General features: G+C 35.2%; 4 protein-coding genes and 2 non-coding genes across 7 annotated transcripts; 3 read left to right on the top strand and 3 right to left on the bottom strand.

Moving 5' to 3' along the window:
* The first annotated feature begins 967 nt into the window (after positions 1 to 967).
* Positions 968 to 1,586, top strand: flp-20 (FMRF-Like Peptide). The gene is made up of 3 exons (NM_077173.6): positions 968 to 1,101; positions 1,152 to 1,224; positions 1,289 to 1,586. Exons 1-3 carry the CDS (start codon positions 990 to 992, stop codon positions 1,389 to 1,391), a joined length of 288 nt encoding a protein of 95 aa, NP_509574.2. The 5' UTR covers positions 968 to 989; the 3' UTR covers positions 1,392 to 1,586.
* A 1,845-nt stretch (positions 1,587 to 3,431) lies between these two features.
* On the top strand, positions 3,432 to 7,529 carry oga-1 (protein O-GlcNAcase). Of its 2 annotated transcripts, NM_001129711.3 has the most exons (13): positions 3,434 to 3,500; positions 3,552 to 3,607; positions 3,717 to 3,866; positions 4,198 to 4,433; positions 4,477 to 4,639; positions 4,684 to 4,953; positions 5,002 to 5,149; positions 5,269 to 5,491; positions 5,543 to 5,796; positions 5,878 to 6,174; positions 6,232 to 6,496; positions 6,556 to 6,877; positions 6,955 to 7,529. In NM_001129711.3, exons 1-13 carry the CDS (start codon positions 3,484 to 3,486, stop codon positions 7,116 to 7,118), a joined length of 2,565 nt encoding a protein of 854 aa, NP_001123183.1. In that variant the 5' UTR covers positions 3,434 to 3,483; the 3' UTR covers positions 7,119 to 7,529. The 2 variants fall into 2 exon arrangements, with proteins under 2 accessions (NP_001123184.1, NP_001123183.1); NM_001129712.4 differs by having other exon boundaries at positions 3,432 to 3,500; positions 4,684 to 5,149; positions 6,232 to 6,502; positions 6,955 to 7,527.
* Positions 7,530 to 7,961: 432 nt separating this feature from the next.
* On the bottom strand, positions 7,962 to 12,187 carry apa-2 (AP-2 complex subunit alpha). Its single transcript, NM_001383622.2, has 8 exons — positions 12,052 to 12,187; positions 11,831 to 11,973; positions 11,300 to 11,623; positions 10,327 to 11,124; positions 9,888 to 10,277; positions 9,015 to 9,595; positions 8,617 to 8,947; positions 7,962 to 8,504 (listed from the first exon to the last, which is right to left on the bottom strand). Exons 1-8 carry the CDS (start codon positions 12,182 to 12,184, stop codon positions 8,427 to 8,429), a joined length of 2,778 nt encoding a protein of 925 aa, NP_001370626.1. The 5' UTR covers positions 12,185 to 12,187; the 3' UTR covers positions 7,962 to 8,426.
* A 2,042-nt stretch (positions 12,188 to 14,229) lies between these two features.
* T20B5.2 (uncharacterized protein) lies at positions 14,230 to 19,729 on the bottom strand. The gene is made up of 8 exons (NM_077170.6): positions 19,587 to 19,729; positions 18,890 to 18,961; positions 18,572 to 18,664; positions 16,792 to 16,878; positions 16,546 to 16,633; positions 15,624 to 15,757; positions 14,618 to 14,730; positions 14,230 to 14,562 (listed from the first exon to the last, which is right to left on the bottom strand). Exons 1-8 carry the CDS (start codon positions 19,620 to 19,622, stop codon positions 14,469 to 14,471), a joined length of 717 nt encoding a protein of 238 aa, NP_509571.1. The 5' UTR covers positions 19,623 to 19,729; the 3' UTR covers positions 14,230 to 14,468.
* A 191-nt stretch (positions 19,730 to 19,920) lies between these two features.
* T20B5.5 lies at positions 19,921 to 20,057 on the bottom strand. The gene has a single exon (NR_071830.1). It is a non-coding gene; the product is annotated as an Unclassified non-coding RNA T20B5.5 (non-coding RNA).
* Positions 19,921 to 20,171, top strand: T20B5.4. The gene has a single exon (NR_071829.1). It is a non-coding gene; the product is annotated as an Unclassified non-coding RNA T20B5.4 (non-coding RNA).
* Positions 20,172 to 20,174: the final 3 nt, after the last annotated feature.

Genomic DNA, 20,174 nt, shown 5'->3' with positions numbered 1-20,174 from the left:
AAGGTTTCTTCCTTTTTTAATAATCTTATGAAAAATTGTTTCTAGAACATCTCTGAAAGTATTTTATTAAATCAAATGACTGCTATAGCTGATCAATGAAAAAGTGCTCCCCGTCCAAACCGGAATATAAGTAGTTGTTTCGCATGGTTCAACTTCGGTACCCAACCTCATAAAACTAACTACTTCTTCACTTTGTCTCATTTTGGTGCATTTGAAAACGTTGAACTCGGACATGTATTGCCCATAGTTTAAATTTTTGAATAAGCTATTTTGAGATTTAAAACGTTATTTTGGCATTTTATTTCAATTTTTATTTAAGTATATTCTTGAGTTATTCATGCATTTCATTTTTGATCACTGAAACCCGATTCTGATTCAGATACAAAAACTGAATTTCGTGGGTTTCGTGATATTTCACGATTTGAAGATTTAAAGATTTTGAGATCAAACGGAGAAGACCCTAATATAGACTGCGATGAAACAAAATAACGTCACGGAATTCTTTTAAAATGAATGGAATCCGGAGCCCGCTTCCTTCATAGTTTCTGTTTTGCAACTCTCGTATCCTCCATCACCAGACAACAAAAATGCTTCATTTGAAATGAATTCGTGAACAGTTTTTTGTTTTTAGTTTAGAACTGCCGCTCCCTTCAGCTCCACCCTCCCATCAAATAGGTGTGCTCGATGTGCCTCGGGACATTGGATTTATTTTTGTATCCTTGCTCATTTTTCATATGCTTTATTCTTTGTCTACTCCGTGACATTTTTCAATAATGCTTTCATTGGAAGTTGCAGTGAAGTTTGAGTTCCATAGGTCCGATAAAATCATAATTAATGAGTTCTAGGAAGTGTTTTACAACATTTCAAATTCATAAATGTTCTCTCCCTCTTCGTGATTCATTTTTTGCATAATTACGCTTGATGATTTTTTGTTGTTATGTGGCTCAATATGTTGTATAAACCTTTTTTTCAGAAACTTTAGTGAGCAAATGTTGGGTTACACTCAATCTCGTGTGGTTATTACACTTCTACTGTTTTCTGTGTTTTTGGCTGTTTGTATGGCAACACCATCTGGTTATCCTGGTCAAGAGCTCCAGAACGGTAATCAGCTGATATTAATTTTCAAAATTTTGATTCCATTATTTTTCCAGTGTCAGATGACTACCCGATTTATGAAGAGGAAGGGTTGCAATTGTCTGCTGAAGGCACAGATGAACCACATGAGTAAGTTAAAATTACTTTTGACATTTTTTGCAAGCACGTTAACAGTTTTTTTTAAACATTACAGAGAAAAACGAGCTGTCTTTCGAATGGGAAAACGAGCAATGATGAGATTTGGGAAGCGTGCAATGATGAGATTTGGAAAACGTTCCGTTTTCCGACTTGGTTAATTTTTACGCCTACCATGATGACTTCCGGGCTTTAAATTTCTGATCTTCGATTAATAATAACATTGGTTTTCTTATTCGCAACGTTTTCCTTCCTCCTATTTGACCCCTATTCTAGAGATTATAACTTTCCTTCCCTATCTAATCGAACGATGTGCGTTTTTTTTAACGTTTGGAATAATAAATTGAAAGTGTGTTACTTGATTAATAAGACAACTAAGCAAAATGCCAAGTTTCAGGAAAGATCAAAACAAAATGCTCTTTAGATTTCATATCCTCTGCGGTCTAACCACTCATATGTTTGCCATTTCTATGTCTCATTAAATATTTGCAACTGACAAAATAATTATGATCTTCCGATAGCTTCATGACTGATTGTTTATCAATATGTACAGTTGAATACGTTGTCAAAGAAAAACAGTGATATACTTGACTAAGATGAATTTATGCATGTTTTTTTTTCAATAGACGTATTAGACGTATTAAAAGTAATCGTTTTGGCAATCGGTTGAAAAATTTTGCAACGTAATGATTCCTAATATATTTTTGAAACTATAGGGTATGCTAACGGGACTCGTACTTAGTGGCATAACTTTTAGTATTACACTGAAACTGTGGAGCTGGAACTGGATAATGAAAGGAAGGCAATCAAACATTTTCAGCGATTCTAGCTACTCGCATGTTTCTACCGCAATCTACAACATCTGGCCATTATGTTTTGCTATGTACACTGGCAAAGAGTTATTTTTTATGCTCAGCAAGATTACATTTACCGACTTTAATAAACGTTTATTATGAATTTTCAAAGGAGCGTTGGGTTAAGTGCTCAATGTTGAAGAAGCAAAATAAAAAAAATTCTTGAAACCCGTAAATTTTGTTTGGCAAAACTGGTGTGGAACAACAAATTAGTTATCAAAATTAATTTCTAAAAGAATAAGTTATTTGTGAATTAACTTTTAACAAACATCATTGATATATGGTATGATGTTAGAAACATGGTCCAAAAAGGTATGTATGTTGTGCACAATTATTAAATCTGATATCTCTAAATTTTGAATCAGCATCCGTATGAATGATATTCATAGAATATGAAAATTTGATTGTTCATTGTTTGATAACGTTTTTTTTTAAATATTGCGGTCTCCCAATATTTATGGTTTTCCCAATGTTTTCTTGGTATACCAGTTTTTGGGTAATTTATTGCATCGTAATAGTTAATTTTCACACTTTTCAAATAAAAATTTGAACGCCGATTTTTTCAGATCAAAAAATAAAAATAATAGCTCAGTGTTTCAATAATTAAGTGGCAATATGTTTGGCTGACAACTTTAATTAATCAATCTTAATGAACATCAAGAATATACAGATATTGCAAATGTTTCAAAAACTTAAAAGTTTAAATGTGTCTCACGTTTTTAGCCATGTGCTTCAGATTTTCACAAACTAAAAACACAATGTTCAATGTGACTGTCATCTTACCCTAACCAACATTTATTGATACTGAAATTTTGAATTCATTAACTGAAGAATAATACATTTTACATTAACGATATTGTTTCCCACCAGACCACGTCATAATATTTCGCCTTGTTCAATTACACCAAATCATAGTGAACATTCTAGAAACCATGAGAAGTCTGCCCAAAATTGTTTGTTGATGTTTCTCAGATGACGACAGAGTCCAGTAAACAACGATGCAGTAAGTGATAGTGAGAGACGGAGATAGTCTCGTGGCCGTCACAAGACAATGTGAGGAGGAGAGACGGCATGGAAACCTAGTCCCTGTCTCCACGGCCACCTTTTCTGTTCCGAATACGTTCTTCTATCGATCTTTGTTTTTGGCATTATACCGGATGTTTTGAATTTTTCAATTACATTTTTTAAAGTATATGTTTTGAACGATAGGGCAGTATATCAAAAATGAGTTATCTTCCTGTCAACATTTTGTAAACTTCTAGGATTTTTGCTTACCATTTCTTTTCAAATTTTAAGTGATGTTTTCTTTTTCATTGTCTCCGTAAAAATGTTTAATATTTTTTATTAAGAGTGAAAGTTGATGACAACATTTCCCGATTAAGTATTGACTGTGAACACGATGGAGCAAACAGAAAGGTGAGCTAGTAGCAAAAAGTTAAACGTGCTAATATATTTCCAATATTACAGCTTCGATCGGCGAAAGGCTGTGCAAAACAGCAAGTACATTTGTGGAGTTGTTGAAGGTAAGCCCCAAATTTGAACATGAATGTCAGAATAATCTTTATTTTAAAACAAGCCTTACATTTTTAAATATTGAACGGTGAGCAATGTTATTTTCAAATCGAATTTCAGGCTTCTACGGACGTCCATGGACCCCAGAACAGCGCAAGCATCTCTTCAAACGTCAAAACCAATTAGGATTGACGACGTATCTCTACGCACCCAAAGATGATATAAAACACCGTTCTCTTTGGAGAGAACTATATAATAATGAAGAAATGAGTAAGTATAAAAATTGAAAAATGATAAAATGTTTCAGTTGAACATGCAGTCATACTTTTCTAAGACTTCTTTTCTTGCTATAAAGCATATGCTCTTGGCGTTGATAATTATTGAGACTGCAACGAAAAGCGTAAAGAGTGTTGAATTGAACAGGAACGCTTAAAAATTTATGATATCTTACACTTGAAAATTTATGGTGCTGATGCTTGAGCTGAATATCATATTTTAAACAAAATGTAGACAGTGAAAAATTGAGAGCTCTTTGATGTAATATAACGGAACACAAGTTTTTCGTCGTCTGAGGTAAAAATTTAAACTGTGAAAATTTCAGCGTATCTTCGAAATCTAGTGGAAAGCGCAAAGGACAACAATGTTAACTTTGTGTATGCAATCTCGCCGGGAAAAGATATACTCTACAGTTCTGATGAAGAAATGGACACTTTGAAGAACAAACTCGATCAAGTTCGATCAGTTGGATGTGATTCGTTTGCTGTACTCTTTGATGACATCGAAGTACAAATGCAAGACGAGGATCAGAAACAATTTACGTCTTTCGCCCATGCACAAGTGAGGTTAAAGTATTAAAAACTGTTTAAAATTGATCTCGTAGGTTCACATCGCCAATACCATATTCAAGTACCTCAACACAAAAACATTCATGTTTTGTCCAACGGAATATTGCGAGTCACGAGCGGTTCCGACGTTAGAAAGCTCTCAATATTTGAATACCATCGGAGAACAGCTAGCAGGAGACATCCACATTATGTGGACAGGTGTGGTAAAATATCGATTCTGTGTACCACATTCTGAAATTCAGGACCTCGTGTAATCTCCCGATATCTAACTGTGGAACATTTGGCTCGAGTGGGAAGTGTAATGCGTCGGAAACCGCTTATCTGGGACAACTTGCATGCAAACGACTATGATTTGAAAAAGATATTTATGGGACCAATGATGCATCGGTCTGTCAAAATTAAGGAGTTCACGTCTGGATTGTTGTCCAACCCAAATGGAAGATATGAAGCAAATTTTGTTCCATTCCATACTTTATCAGATTGGAATGCCGCTGATCGAGATTTGCGAGAGAGTGAGTGTTGCGAAGCGCTGCTTGTGGCTCGTATTAAGACAACTTCAGATGAGAGCGGAATATCAAGTCGTAATGGTGTTATATTAAACATTGACTGCAACACCGAAACCATATATGTTCCTGAAGTGTCTCTCGTGAATGCTGTGTCGACGTGGATTGATGAATTTATTACGCCATCCGTCACAAATGCACCACAGTGAGTGTAATTTCTGGAATACTAGGATTGTTTTTTCAACCGTTAAAGAGAAATTCAAATTGATTGAGTTCTTCAACAAATAAGGCCAATGTTCCATTCAAGGTTCTAAACAATTTCAGGCCACCTCAATTGACTGCAGATGTTGCTGGGTATGTACCAGATCGTCGTGAATGTGTTTGGCTTTTGGACTTGCCGGAAACTCATGGAGTCATTCGCCCGGAACCTGTTATGCCCGCCGAGATTGCAACTGAAAATATCATTCAGTCGGCGGTTGCACCGGAAGAGCCTGTGCCTTCTGAGTTAAATTCTCTGGCAGCCGAGTATTCACAGCCTATGGAAACGGTTAGTCGTGGTTTTATGTTTTTTTTTTTTCAATTGTTAATCGGCATTTAGGAAGATCCTGTGGAGAGCCAGGAAGATGAGTCAATGGTATCAGTCGATGAAGACGTCAGCGCTCCTGTTGTACTTCCTGGCCTAGCAACTACAGCTGAGGAAATAAGAAATCAAAGACTATCACTGCTATGTGCAACTTGTGAAATGTACTATCTGCCATTTGAGAATGGACCACGAGTTCAAAGCATGTTCAAGGACTTCAGGTGGCTTATGCAGAATGCATCCGTTATGAAGAAAAGTTTTAAAGAGATAGAGTATGTATACAAACATTTGAATTTCATCACTTACAACATTTGAATTTCATTACTTAACAGTACAGTAATCGTATTTTCCAGAACTTTGGATCCTCTGCAATCGGAATGGCTAGTGAAATATGATGGTGTCAACGAGTTCCTCACAAGCGCGATCGACTCTTTTTTTTTCATTACACAAGCACCAAACAAGGCAATCCTGTCAGAGATTGTGCCATATGCGTTTGATGCCCACAGTTGTTGTGTTTTACTCATCGCAGTTGCACGTTGGATGATGCAGGGAAATGCATTGGATAATCCCGAAAATAACTTGTTCGAGGATTTTGGTTCCACTGAAGAAAGATGGATCAATCAAAATGGATTTAGAAGCGAAACGATGAGGTGAGGAACATAAAAAGATCGATATGAATGGGAGAGCATCGGAAACTTTTATTTCAGAGTATTGAATGTTGTGGATGACATTGAAGTTCTGTTAAGCAATAAAATCTTTCTACCACTTTGCATGTTTTGCTTTGACATCCGGCCATTTACCATTGCCGACAAAGAATACATATCTGGGATGGTCACCGTCATGCTTACAACTAACCAAGAGCTTCTTCATCGACGTGCCACCAACTTTGCGGATCGCAACATTATTCCATTCCTGTGTAGTGGTGCCGAGCACAATTTTCTTTGTGAAAAAGTTGACGAAACTGGCCACAAAGTACGTGTAAGAATTTAAAACTTTCAAGAGAGGCCTTTTGACAAACAAAACATTTTCAGCCAGTCTGCTACGCATCAGCTCACTTCGATGGCACCTTGTTCTCCAACTTCTTAATTACGTACAAAGAAAAACTGAAAGAAAAGTACAGAGGCCTCATTGAAGATTCGAAGATAGGATCAACAAAGTTGACCGATGAATATATTGAGTTTATTCAAAACAGCCAGACTCCAATGGATATAGAGGAATGGTATCCAAAGATTCCAGATCAAATATTCGAAAACTATCCCGCCTGGGTGGAAACATATTTTGGCATGGACGCTAGTGATGCTCATCCAATGAGGAAAGTGATTCAAGTAGTGGCTGTTACGTTGGCGATGAATGGTAAGGTTTCAAAATTAAATTATCGACATGTTTATCAGTGTATTTTTTGAATTGATTTTTGAACGTGTGTGTTTCAGGGTCGCGTGGATATTTCCTAACCGTAGCCATTGACGACATTGAACGTCAGAAATATTTCCTGGAACTCGGGCTCACCGACTTAGGTCTATCCATATGCCAGAGATTCCGAATATTCGGTCAAACTTTGCGCTCCACATCCCGACAGTCTTCTACTTCAGAGTGAACAATTTCTTAAACAGCGACTGTATAAATTATAAATTTAAATGTATACATGTATCATGTTATCACATTTTTTTTTCTTTTCTTTTTTTATTTTCATATGTAACCTAGTCAAATTCAACGATTTTGTTCCAACCGGGATATTTCACAATTTGTGTCACTTCAATTTCCGTTTTATTGCCTTTTCTTTCTTTCCATAAACGAAACTTTTTTCTGTTCAATCAACCTGGTAATACTTCTTTCCCGTTATGGCTGGTTATTTATTTGCACTTTTTATAACAAATCATGCCACATGAGATGTTTCGTTTGATGTACCCACTTGCACTTCCATTCACGTTTTTCATTGCTTAAAATTTAAGAAATTTAATTCGAAAAATTGTTATAAAAAAGAGTTCAATAAATTTTATTGGATTTCAATAAGCCAATTTTCATGAATAAGTTTTAAAAAATTACAATTTTCTGATTGAAAAAATATTGAAAAATTGTTGATAATTTTCTCACACAGGGACTAAAAACATAATTGTTGCTAAAAAATCAAATAAATTCTTGGACGCAATGGGCTTGACAATTCTCAAATTTTACAACTCTATATTTTTGTTCTGGAACAAGGCATACTAGGCAAAATTTTGTTTTGTTTTAGTTGAAAATTAATTTTCTTTTTTCGGGGTTAAAAACAAGAGCAAAAGTAATAAGTTGAAAGATTGAAAAATACCTTTGAATATCCAGCAAGCTCTGTAATTTGAAAAGCTGAAACAGTTGCGACTAATTACTATAATTTTATACAGATATAAAATTTAAAAAAATACATCATTTTTTTCATAGTTTTTTCATTTGATAAACTTAGAAAAATAATAGTTCATTCAATCTACAAAGTGAAAACTTTAGACAAATATAAGACCAATAAATTACTTAAATAATTTAAATCTGATTAATCCGATGAGAAAAATCTGAAAAACTCTCGCCATTCTCATCATAAATCGGAAACTATTTCTCACGAAATAATTGGTGAATAAAAACAATCAAAGCGGCTGCTGATGGTTAAAAGTTAGACATTTGCAAAAATAAAATTATGCGAATGAGGAATGTTGCAAAAACAAAAAAAGCAATCTTATCATATCATATTAAAAATAAATTAGAAATTATAAGTTACAAAATGCAAACTAGAAAAATGATGAAGAGTAAAGGAGAGGGAATTTGAAACATTATCGGGAAATTATAAGTGACTGTAAGACACAGAGCATTGTTTTAATGGAAAACAATAAAAATGTAAAAGTGGAGAGATGGCACGGGTGGATCGGCAGCAAATATTAGCTTAAAATTGGTTGCCCAATAAGTCTACCAATGTCTGCACAACAGTGTCCTTGCTGGAACGGATTGTAAGGCGGTACATCTGAAAATTAGAGTGAATCAGGAGAGAAGCTAATAAAGGTGTTGAACGGTTTTTAAAAGAATTCGCCTACGCCATTCTTCAATTCAATTTTAATGGAATTATTTTTTTTAACCTTTGCTTGCTTGTTTGGCTCCAAACGAATAAGAGTTCCAATCTGTTGCGTCTGGGTATGAATGATTCCAGCGCACACATAATTGTCGGGATTTGGATCCACGTCAGTCAGTAAGTTTGCTCCAAATCCTTTCAGTCTTGATTCAATAGTTGCGTGCTCAATCGGTGACAGTGCGTTGAAAATCTTCTGTGCTTCCTGTGACGCTGCACCAAGTGACTTCCATCTAGTGAAAAATTGCTCGGATGTCATGTTTGTGGGCTCGAAGAATTTGCTGATGAAGAGTGGAAGGTAGAAGTTTTTATCAAAGTTTTGAACAGCACCCGCACGATCTCTGAAATTCAAAAATTTTATTTGAAAAATTGTTATTTTTTGCTATGTTTTGGGAGCACAAAACTCACGTGAATGTAAACTTTATGTTCATAATTGGCATCTTCTGGAACTCTTGAACACAGACAAAATTAATCAATTGCTGAACTTGAGTTCCAGCTGCAACCACCGGCTCCACTGGTTTTGCCTGAGCTTGTAGTTGAACTGCTAGTGCTCCAGGGCACGTGATGATTGGGGTGAACTTATTAAATGGTTGCGACGTCTTATTTCCATAGAACATTCCCAGTCGGCCCAAGTTATTGCGCGTCTCCAATTTACAGCCAATTTGAATGTAATCGTCCTCCCACAAAATTGCGTTACTTTTCGTGACAAACTTCAAGTAGTCATCCTTGTTGGCAATCTCGACTTCATCACCTTGTGCTCCAAGACCGGTTCCAGAGTTGTTAGCGAAAACGTCGGCTAGCGATGCAGTAGTGTCATTGGTAGAATCAAAGTCCACAAGAGATGTTGATCCTTCGCTCATTACTGCAGTTGGTTTGGACCGTTTCTCCTTCTCCTCACGCTCAATTTCTTCCAGTTGTGGCTTACTCTTTTTCAGCTTAGCTAGAAGACTGCTTTCCTTTTCAGCAAACGCTGGCATCACTTCGAGAATCTGAAAACTCATATTTTAAATTTTATTTTATGTTGCAAGATGCTATTATTCGAGCACAAGTTTGAAATATTAGAAAAAGTGGTATCTAATATCACATTATTTTAAGGGTCAAAAATTTGAGTGATAAAACGGAAGTTGTAGTTGTTTAAATGGCATTGTGTATGTCAGCTTGCTAAACTATAACTTTTGATTGTTTTGTCAACAGCTAGCATTTATAAAAACACCTTGTTTCCTTCTGTTTCCTGTTGTTGCAAAACTATGAGATATTGATTTTTTGTGTTTAAAAACTAACCGTAGCAAGCACATCATTAGATGCAAGCTTTGTCATTTGGAGATATTCAATAGATCTTTGCTGCAATTCTGCGTCAGGATTCCTCAAATTATGATCTGTTTGGAAGACTTGTTGCACAAGAGGCTTGATTTCTGGGAACAAATTGCAGAATTTAATATATGTGGTGAGCAATAGACAGCGTGTTGTAATACTGCATAAGTGGAATTTTGAGTGCAATAATTCAAACTGAATCTTTGCTGTAGAACGTTCATCTCCGGCAATAAAGTTTCCAAATTCTCCAAGAATATAACCTCCGACTTTCACCATGTTTTCATGACAAGCCGGGCGTTGAAGAGCCTCGAATACAGTCTTTGCTGCGTATCCTTGAACGTCCTCTCGGTTGACGACAATCCGAAATAATAACAATGAGTTAAAATAAAGTAAAATGTTGTATTCTCACCTGGATGACACGATACCAAACTTCCTCGCTGACGTAATCACCAGCAATACGAATCAGCTTAAGGATGACGTCCACGTACCAAGTGTAGTCAGTAGCATATTTTTCAGCAAGAATAGCAACTTTAAGGACCATCTCCTCACGAATCGAGTAATCAGCTGTTTCCAAGTACGCAAGCATTTCAGCTACAATTTGATTAGCATTTGATCGGTCACACATTGCGTAGAGAAGATCAACAGCTCGTTGACGAACTGATACATCTCTTTCAGTCTTCAAGCTATTAATGATAGTGTCTTGATGTTTTTTCACAGCATCATGAGAGAACTCAGATGTGGCAAGAAGGCACATTGATTCTAATGCAAGGTATCTCAAATTGGTTTCCCGGTGAGAAAGGAATGTTCCAAGTTGATTGCACGCACGGACAAGAAGTTGTGGCTCTGAATCCATATGAATGATAAGAGCAATCGCTTCGAAAAGCACGGCATTTTTTGCATTGGAATGTTGCACTTTCTTTGACTTTGGTGCATCTTGGGCTTTATTCAAAATTCCTTCCAAGCATTCAAGAAGACGAGCCTTGTTTGACGGGTCATCTGGTGGTGGATAATTTTGCAGGAGACGGAGCAGCTTGACACAGAGCCATGGAGCCGGAACAAAGTAGTACGTGTAGTCTTGGAGATCCGTGTAGGTCGCAGTCACTATTCTGCTCAAACGGGAAATTGCCAATGGGACGGCTCCCTTGTACTCTTCTGGCCACTTCTTGGAAAGAGCTTCAATGAGAGAAGCAGCGGATGTGACGACACCCTGAAAATTGTATTTATATCAGTTAGAAATGCTAGGTATTGTTGTTGCTCTTTGGTTAAGACAAAAACGTGATGTCTGGATTTTTGAATTTCGTCCAAAAAAATGTATCTGAATAAGTAAAGCAAAGTGATTCTTTTTTCTCTTCTTATTTTCACAATGGGTTTATAATACTGACCATGTGAGAGTCATTGAGCAAATGCACAATTCTACTGGCATAATCTCCCGGCTGGAATGAATCCGGCGAGTTGCGGAACAGCTTGAGGATGCACAATGCAGCAGACTGCTTCACAAAATCAATGGTTTCTCCGGAGACCAGAAGCTTGGGCAAGTCGGTGCAAAATGCCTCAACCATTTCGCGTGATCCCATGTTTGAGATGCATTGAAGAGCAAGATTGACGTGCACTGGGTTGCGGGAAGTCAAGTCGTTGCGGATTCCCTGCACAATCAGCTTCATGAGGTCTGATTGTTGCTCAATGAGCACCGAGATGAACAGATATCCCTGAAATTAAAAAAAGTTGAGTTTAATGAGATGGTATACATATAAGAAACCAATCCTAAATGAATAATTTTTAAATAATTTTGAACTGGGCAGAAAATGATCTTATGTAAATAGAAATTGGTTATGAGCTGTACTCAGAGCGGATTAAGAGTGTTTTCCAGTTTTCTAACGTGGCTACTACATTTTAATAATAGAAATATAACCTACAATCTGTTTTTCGGTATACTTATTTGAAGAAAGCAGATTGACGGCTTCCATGTGACCAAAGTCAATGTCATTTCCTAGCAGGAAAATGAATAGCAACTTGCACACATACTTCTTCTTTTGGTATCCATCTAGGGTTTTATCGCCTGAAAATGAGCATTTTAGATTGGCTGAACATTTTATTTCAACCGTTTACATTTCTCTTTTTAGTGAAAATTACAAACCTTTAAACTTGGATCGAATATTGGCCAATTCTTTGTTGATCCGTTTCAGCTCGGCCTCCTTACTCTTGCAGTTTCGGATGTCGCTGATGAAGACGGCGAGTCCACGCATGCCATCACCTTTGACAGCCGGCATCTTCTGTAACAACATTCAATACCCTCTCTGAAAAAATGAGGTGGTTTGTTCAGACAACTGCATGCAGAACCGTGACAATTACGACAGATAATCGAGAGATGAGAGGCGCAGAAGATGAAGGACTTGTCAAATTATTGATTTTTTATATTATTGCAAAAATTACATACTGAAGATGATCCAATGCTTCCAAAGTTTCGCTGAATTTCAAATATAGTATAGCCTTGCATTTTCGAAATAATATGTTTCAGAGAGAAAAATTTAACAACATTTATGTGAGTGACAATGTACTGACAACAGTGAAATAAAATGCAAATCACGGATTGTTTTGAGTGCAAGTACCGACCGACAAATACTTTGTGACTATTAATAAAGTGTTTTTTGAGAGAAATAATATTCCAAATTATAATGTTGTGCAAAACAACTTTTCACATTAAACAACTATTACCAGAACATATAGGTCAGTATGCTATTACAAAAATTGGAAAACAAAAAAAAGTCAGAGGAAAGGAAGCGATTATTGGGGAAAAAGTAAGAGGCGAAAAGAAAGACGCATTCTTTTTCGGGCAAGGGCACGCTAACCAAAATCCGATACGCCGTCGGCCCTCTCTCAGAGGACACCACAAAAGAAAGAGAGCGAGCGGAATGTGTGCGTACACCGCGACGACACATTGCGGACCCTTGTCGTCCTTACGCGCATTGATTCGCAGCAGGGGAAGACGTTTTGCGCGCAGTTAGTCGCGACGCAAAAGGGGTCCCTTATTCTTCTTTCTCGATGTACTACTCCGCGAAAACCGGGTCCATCTCGTGTTTGCTCCGCTGGCTTGGTGGGGTGCGATTAAAGAAACAGCATAGGCAAAATGGGGGAAGTAGAAGAGAGGAGAAGAGTTGCTGTGAAATCAATCCTTTTCTTTTCTTTTTGCGCACAACACTTTGGGGAATTATTCATCACATATCTTATAATTGGGTTCAGAGTTTTTCGAAATAGTATTTTTGGAAAAATTGCATTTTCGAGAAGGAAATCGATGATTATATTTGTAAAAGTTTGAAAGTCATGAATATAAAACACTCTGTCAATAAAATCGTTTATTTTTAAAATTCAGAAAAAAGTGATTGATTGAATATAAATATGATTCCTGTTTTCAGACCAGACATATTCGTGGAATTTATTTTAAACTACAATATTTTGTGGAACTAAAGTTCGAAACCATCAAAAAAGTAACTGTTTTGATTACCATTATTCTTTTGTCGACTTCTCCTCGAATAGTATTCATTTTAAACAAAAAATTACAGAATCAATAAATCTCAGTATTAGGAATAAAAGCTGCTTCAAGGTTTTACTCAATATTTGACAAAGGAGAGAGCTGGCGAAAGTCTTGTAATTATATGGTTTAGGGACTCATAAATGCTCCCTATCATGTGATAGCCCATTATTCATATCACCAAATATTTCGTTACATATTGGGATATAATGATTAAACTGACCTCAGAACTTGAAAACGTAAAAATTAGTAATACGAGTATAACACAGTGGAACAATACGCACGCGAAAATATTGAGGGAAAACTAGGAAAATTGAAGATTGTTTTTAAATGAAAAAAAAAAAACACAGAGCACAAGAAAGGTAAGAACTCACATTCTGACTTACATTTATTTTCAAACTTTTAGGCGAGCTCAGAAATTTTTTGGTATATACTTCTGTTTTTTGCGTAAGGAAAAGTATCAGTCATCAAAAATACTGAATAATGAAAGAAGTTGAAGGGAAAATAAGAAAGTGAAAATTTCACCTGTTCAAATATTGAAGTAAATATTTTTATGACGTTTTTTTAATCAGAAATGCAATTTTTGCTACCCGGATTTACCTGAAATATTCTTTTTTGACATTTTTTAAGTAATGAAAAAGTTTAAGTTTAACCAAAAACTTTGAAAAACAAAAACTCCAAAAGATATCTTCGCATTTCGGCGCTAATCCGGTAGATATTTCAAACTAAAAGAAACATTGAAGGCTTTATTAAAGATAATGTTCTTACAATGCAACAAAAAACATTCAAAATTGTATTATCTTTATTTTCACAAATTTTGTATCTTCACAAAATTTCAAAGACAAGATTTACTATACAGAAAAAAAGCAACAGATTATTGAATGTTTGGTTGTTATTGTTAAGGGCATCTTTTGGCAGTAGATATTGACAGATATTGATAGACAGCGGGAATAATGATATTGGGGAAAAGGAGAAAAAGAATGATAATGGATGATGACGCGTGATCAATTCACATTTAATTAAATTCAATCTTGGTAGAGCGGGTTTTCCATCAAGTATGCGCATTCGCTTGGCCTGCGGGAAACGTGTGGTGAGCTGGAGAATGAACGGGCCGAAGCGCTGAAAACATACAATTTTTTGTTTTTTGTTTCAAATATAATTGTTCATAGTTCACCTGGAATATCTATCTGGTTGAAATGGAATGGCAACTTCAAAAGACACTGTTTCTGTGTATGGGGATACGGGACGACCATCGTGAATGGAAACAAATCGGGACTTCTTGGTGACCTGAAACATAGAACTTCAAAATAGTTGACCTTTTAAAAAACAAACTCTGAAGCAACTTAATTGTAAATTTGAAATGATATTATTATTTTTTTGTCATACCAAAATCAGATAAATGTCTTCTCTACGCTTCATGTTTTACACTTTCCCTATAACACATGTGCGTAGATTGCTCGCAATTTGTTGTCACCATTTGCAGGATGACACAATAAAGCGGTTTGTTGAAACGGAAGTACGTGGATAATATGAAATTGAAATTAGTTTGGAGCATTTTGTCATTGCAATAGTCACGAGTTCATTTGGTTTAATGGTATTTTGATTCAGTTGGTGCATGATCAAATAGGGTTGATCTTTTGTAGCAAAATTTATTTTTCTTCTACATTTTATTTGAATTCAAATTTATGTTGTTTCGTATAAATATTTGCAACGAAAAATAAATGTTGATAGCTTGAGAAACACGTATACGGTAATTCGGGTAAGAGTATTGCACTTAATTTTTGCTAAGGATAAAAATGGCTTGAGACGGCATTAGTCAAATTTTCGTTCAATATCGATTATTGCGATCAAGCTATAGGACACTCGAAAATTATTTATGCATTCTAAAATTGTTGTACTGTCATTATTACTTTTTCAACCACACATGCAATTCACAAATACGGTAACTTCAATAACACTGTAAGCATCTTCCATATTAACCAGTCGGCAAAATCAATTTCAAACCGTTTGCCGAAGATTAACTATAACTACCAACCCCCAACGGTACTTTTAAATTCATTTTCACTTATTTTAGAAACCTTGTTACCAAATTCAATCAAAGATTTGATTTAACTTCTATTTCAATTATCTTTGTCGTATAAATTTCCTTTGTTTATTAAGTTATATTTCTCATAACAAACCTTTTTCAATGGCACATTTGCCGAATTTACGGACACATTACTCTGTCTAGATCCAGCTCCAGATCTTGAAGATGCCGAGTGTCCAGATCTTGGCGATAGCATGTTGATAGAACCTGATCTTGGTGAAACCTCATCTGAAAATTAATATTTTTTGTGACACTTGTACCAAAATTTTGGAATGATACTTTTTAATTTAAATCTTACCATACACCTAACAGAGAAAATTCATACTTTTCTCTTAGTGTTAACTTTACGAAAGTGTGGAACAAAAAACTTAATGTTTTTGTGAATTTAGATGTGTACTTTGAGTTCTCACCTTAGGAATGCTTTAAACAATTTTTGGTAAAAAAGTTTCTTTTTTGCTAGAATTAATTTAAACCATAGATTTAAAATAAATCATTCTATGTACTCATTCATTCCGTACCATTATCAGTTTTTTAAGCCACAAATCAATTCAGTCCTTTTTTAGATGTCTTTTAAACCTCTCGAGATGTTACTTTGTCATTATTAAGAGTGTGTTCAAAAAAATGCAATTTTACTGCAAGTTGTGAATTCTAAGAAACACTCATTTATTGTCATTCTCGACACCAATTCAGTGACTTAGTTCTCTAACAGTTCAGTGAACACGCTTTTCTGAAAATGAAAAAGATCTAGCGAGAAAAGTAACCTTCAGCTGTTTGGCATTCAGTCGACTGGAACTAAAACGATTCACGCGTTCAATTCTCTTTTTAATGCTCTAACAATTACATGACACCATGTCACTTATTAAATGTTTTAGATAGCTAACCCAATTTCATTCTATTTTCAATTTCCATCAGTCATGCAGTCTTCCCTGCCCTTGTCTCACTGCCCTTTCAGCATCAATTTATATATTTTTGCCCATTCCTGTTCCGTTTTGTGAAGCACGTTTAAATTTTCTTACCATACTGCAATTTATGTCTTGGCGATGCGTGTCGTGAAGAATTGGCAGGCTGAATGTCGATGCGTGGGATATGGAGAGGTTGGATAGGCTTCAAACATCGTTGTAATTAATATCAGATTTTCAAAAATTTTGCAACTACGCTTGTGTATTGCTGTGTCACAGAAATTCTTTTTATTGTTTACACACGCGCTTATAACTACTGAATCGCCTTCTAATTAAAGTAGTATACTAATATAGGAAGCTTACTTGGAGCAAGTGCCGGCTCAACTCATTTTCTCCACCAACTGGAGTGACAGGTCGGACTGGTGATGCTGGACGGACTGGCTCAGACGGCTGAAAAAAGTCTGAGTCATTTACAATTTTAGTTTTTGTTCAAAAACGTCTGTTAACGATTATCAAATCGTAATACAAGATTTTGCCCCATTTCGATTTCAACGATTTTTGTTATTTTTTCCACAATGTGGATATGTCAAGCACACATACTTGTCAAATAATGCGTTATTTCAGCTGAATGTTATCATGTTCAGAAGGTTGTTTTGTTTTTTGTCGAACTTATACTTCGGCGTCATTTGCTTAAAAATAACTCTTTTTTTAAACAAAGTGCATTTTTAAAAATAAATTGTCAATTATAAAATAAGAACATGGATGACCAACGTATTTTTTATAATCCTAGAGACTTTTTATTTATATGAGTTTCGCTTATTGTTAGGTGAACTATCTAATTTGTGACGTTTTTAAACAACAGACTTCTGAAAATAGTTTTGTTTAATATTATTACATGTTCTTGTACAAAGTTGAATACATTTTTTTAATCGTTTCATTTACGACTTCCGGATTAGAAAGAAAAAAAAAATATGAGAACGTTGTTTACGTTAAGCTCACACCGTTTGCACATTTGTTGTGGGCTTTTTGTGTGAAACTGAAATTATAAAAACTGGATGCGTTAATTACGCACATCCCATTCTGCTAAAGAAAACCACGTGCCTTCTATATCACTTCTATTATAAAATTAATTCTAGTGAAGTTCAAGTTGTGTTCATTTCTATACCTATAACTAGTCGGGTCTGAATTTGAAACACTTGTGATGTCACTGACAATCAAAAGTATGGCTCAAAAATGTTACTTCTCAGTTTGAAGAAAATACAATCCAATATTTAAGCGAAGTAAAGTACCATATTCCCCCATTTTGGTGATTCCTCTCTCGATTAGTTTTTAAAACAAAAGTTAGTAATTATGTACAAGATTAAATTAAGATTTTTTTCAAAATTTTCTATGCACACAAAATTTTTGGAAAATAAGAGCAATACGGTGTTCAAGACTGATTAGTGAGATTGTGGTGACTGCAAAATAGATAATTTAAAAATGAGGCATCGTTATTTTCAAATTACGCATTTTGACTCTTCATCTATGTTCCTCCAATTTTTCAAAATAAATAACCGGCTTCAATTGCTCATTTTTTATATTCGTTTATTATTCAAATTTGAGATTATACCCAAAAATGGGACACCATTTGCTTATTTCATTTTCATAATCCCATTGTAAACAAAACCAACACGTTTTTTTTTCGTTTTCATTTTCTTGTCTTTTTGTCTTTGCTTATACAAACATTGAAAGGAATGTAAATTGGTTCTGCAGCTCTATTTTTAAAAGTAGAACTAGTTTCAACTAGCTTGAAAAGTACGATAATAGTTAATGCAAATAAATGAGAAAAAGTGGTAAACTGATAACAGATCTATATTGAGAAGACAACTACATCGGTAAAATATTCTGTTAATAATTTGGGCTTTCACATTTAAAAATATCCTTAGAACAAAGTAGCTATAAAATTCACAACTAAAATTTAAATGCAAATTAAATCAAGTTTGACAAAACGTCCCAACTAACATGCCATTCAACACAATTATGAAAACAAGACCAAGAAATAAACGTTCACCTGCTGAATAACGCTAGTTTTTGCCACAATGCTACTCTTCTTCCCTCCTTTTCTTGTTTTTATTTCACATGTTCCGTCTAAAACCCTACTTACATTTTTCTCGATTTTCACGACAATTTCACCGTTTTCATCTCGACCGTAGGTTCTTCGTTCGGTGTACTGTTTCGACGAGACTTGTCGTTGTGGCTGGAAAATGTTAAAATTTTTGGAAAAATAATAATTTTTCTCCGGCAAAATCCACTTCCAATTGCTGATAAATTGTTTTTTTCAGTCTGATTCGTCATAATGAGATCACAAAGCAGATTTCTGTCTGGGAGTCGATTATGAAAAAGAATGAATTGAGTATTTTGGTGCACAAATGCAATTAATCCCTTGATTCATGTTTTTGAACACAAAATACAAAACACTAACCTCACTGTGTGGAGTTCCATGAATACGTCTTTCGAAAGTTTCAATCGTATGAGCTTCTTCACTTCCAATTTTCTAAAAGTTAGATTTTTTACTATCGTTGCAAAGTGTATAATTTTATAAAATTCTGATGGAGTCGAAAGTGTTGCTTAAAAATTTCACTCAAAGCTTTTTCAAGGCCCATATGTATGTCTCAAATAGAACTTTCCTCTCTTGATGCTTTTTCGATCTACCCAAAGTGGTTGAATTTATGGAGAAATTCACCATCATGAGTCTTGGAAGTTGTTGCTTTGCTTGACCATTCGCAATACTAAGATTACACTGGATTCTAGTTGAAGCGAATGGCAAAAATATAAAATGTTTATACGCTACTTGTGTATAATACCTCCGCCGTTTTAGAAATTAATTAATTTTCCATTGATTTATCCGTTCAAATTAAATGTGATACCTTTTTCTTCGTTAGGCTTAAAATGGTGTTTTCCTAGGCCTAAAAATACAAAAGAATTCCACACGTTTTTATTTTAAAAGTTAAAAAAAAATTAATTTCTAAAGTGGCGGGGGCATAATACACAAGTACCGTTTATACTTAACATTGTTTTTAAGAAAATAAATATTTCAGCATGTTGTGTTGATTTTTTAAATTTTTAATTCTGGATTCAAAATACATGCTTTCAAACTTTTTTTTGGTTTTTGTCGTTACCTCAAAACGTCCTCCTTCATATGGTCTCACATCCATGGTGATAGAAACTGTGTTTTAGGTTTTCGAAATTGACGAAAAGAAAAATGTGAAAAAGTTGAAAGTTCGGTGAAAAGAATGTGCAAACTACTGATGATTCAGTTTCTGCTTTCCAACCAAAAGTCCTCAACTGTTTTCCCTCCCCTTTTTGACTACTCTAACAGTCCCAATGCCTCCAGATTCCACAAACTCTTTCCAAACTCTTTGCTCTACTTTCACAGGGAAGGGGTGTCGCACAATGTGCAAACATCGAAAACTGAAATACAGTCGTGCTCTTTTTCTCTCGCATCATGCCGCAGCCGCAAGAGCTCAATGCTCTGGCGAGCCGCCACGCACTAACAAAAAACTCTTGTTGAACTCATTTCAAGTGGATTCCACTTCTCCAATTTGATGATCACAGGGAGGGGAGATAGGAGTGTAGATGAGTGAAGAGATAAATGTTTGAAAAACTAGATAGTATAACTGGTTGCGATATCTTCGGCTTGAGGTGATAACTGCTTTGTAAATAGGTAAATACTACAAAGTGAAATTATCAAGAGGTCAAAAAACTAG

Source organism: Caenorhabditis elegans, chromosome X (assembly GCF_000002985.6).
Source record: "Caenorhabditis elegans chromosome X".
In the NCBI taxonomy this organism is placed as follows: domain Eukaryota; kingdom Metazoa; phylum Nematoda; class Chromadorea; order Rhabditida; family Rhabditidae; genus Caenorhabditis; species Caenorhabditis elegans.
This window is presented reverse-complemented; position numbering and strand designations above follow the sequence as displayed.

Excerpts from the sequence above, each read along its gene's own strand:
- flp-20 (NM_077173.6), top strand. The coding sequence starts at position 990 with ATGTTGGGTTACACTCAATCTCGTGTGGTTATTACACTTCTACTGTTT. Across the intron at positions 1,102-1,151 it reads TGGTCAAGAGCTCCAGAACG|TGTCAGATGACTACCCGATT; the intron begins GTAATCAGCTGA and ends TTATTTTTCCAG. Across the intron at positions 1,225-1,288 it reads GGCACAGATGAACCACATGA|AGAAAAACGAGCTGTCTTTC; the intron begins GTAAGTTAAAAT and ends TAAACATTACAG.
- oga-1 (NM_001129712.4), top strand. Across the intron at positions 3,608-3,716 it reads CATTTGTGGAGTTGTTGAAG|GCTTCTACGGACGTCCATGG; the intron begins GTAAGCCCCAAA and ends ATCGAATTTCAG. Across the intron at positions 6,175-6,231 it reads TTTAGAAGCGAAACGATGAG|AGTATTGAATGTTGTGGATG; the intron begins GTGAGGAACATA and ends CTTTTATTTCAG.
- apa-2 (NM_001383622.2), bottom strand. The coding sequence starts at position 12,184 with ATGCCGGCTGTCAAAGGTGATGGCATGCGTGGACTCGCCGTCTTCATC. Across the intron at positions 11,125-11,299 it reads TGCTCAATGACTCTCACATG|GGTGTCGTCACATCCGCTGC; the intron begins GTCAGTATTATA and ends TACAATTTTCAG. Across the intron at positions 8,948-9,014 it reads AACATAAAGTTTACATTCAC|AGATCGTGCGGGTGCTGTTC; the intron begins GTGAGTTTTGTG and ends TTTGAATTTCAG.
- T20B5.2 (NM_077170.6), bottom strand. The coding sequence starts at position 19,622 with ATGGATGTGAGACCATATGAAGGAGGACGTTTTGAG. Across the intron at positions 18,962-19,586 it reads ATGAAGGAGGACGTTTTGAG|AAAATTGGAAGTGAAGAAGC; the intron begins GTAACGACAAAA and ends TCTAACTTTTAG. Across the intron at positions 16,634-16,791 it reads TGAGCCGGCACTTGCTCCAA|CCTATCCAACCTCTCCATAT; the intron begins GTAAGCTTCCTA and ends CGATGTTTGAAG.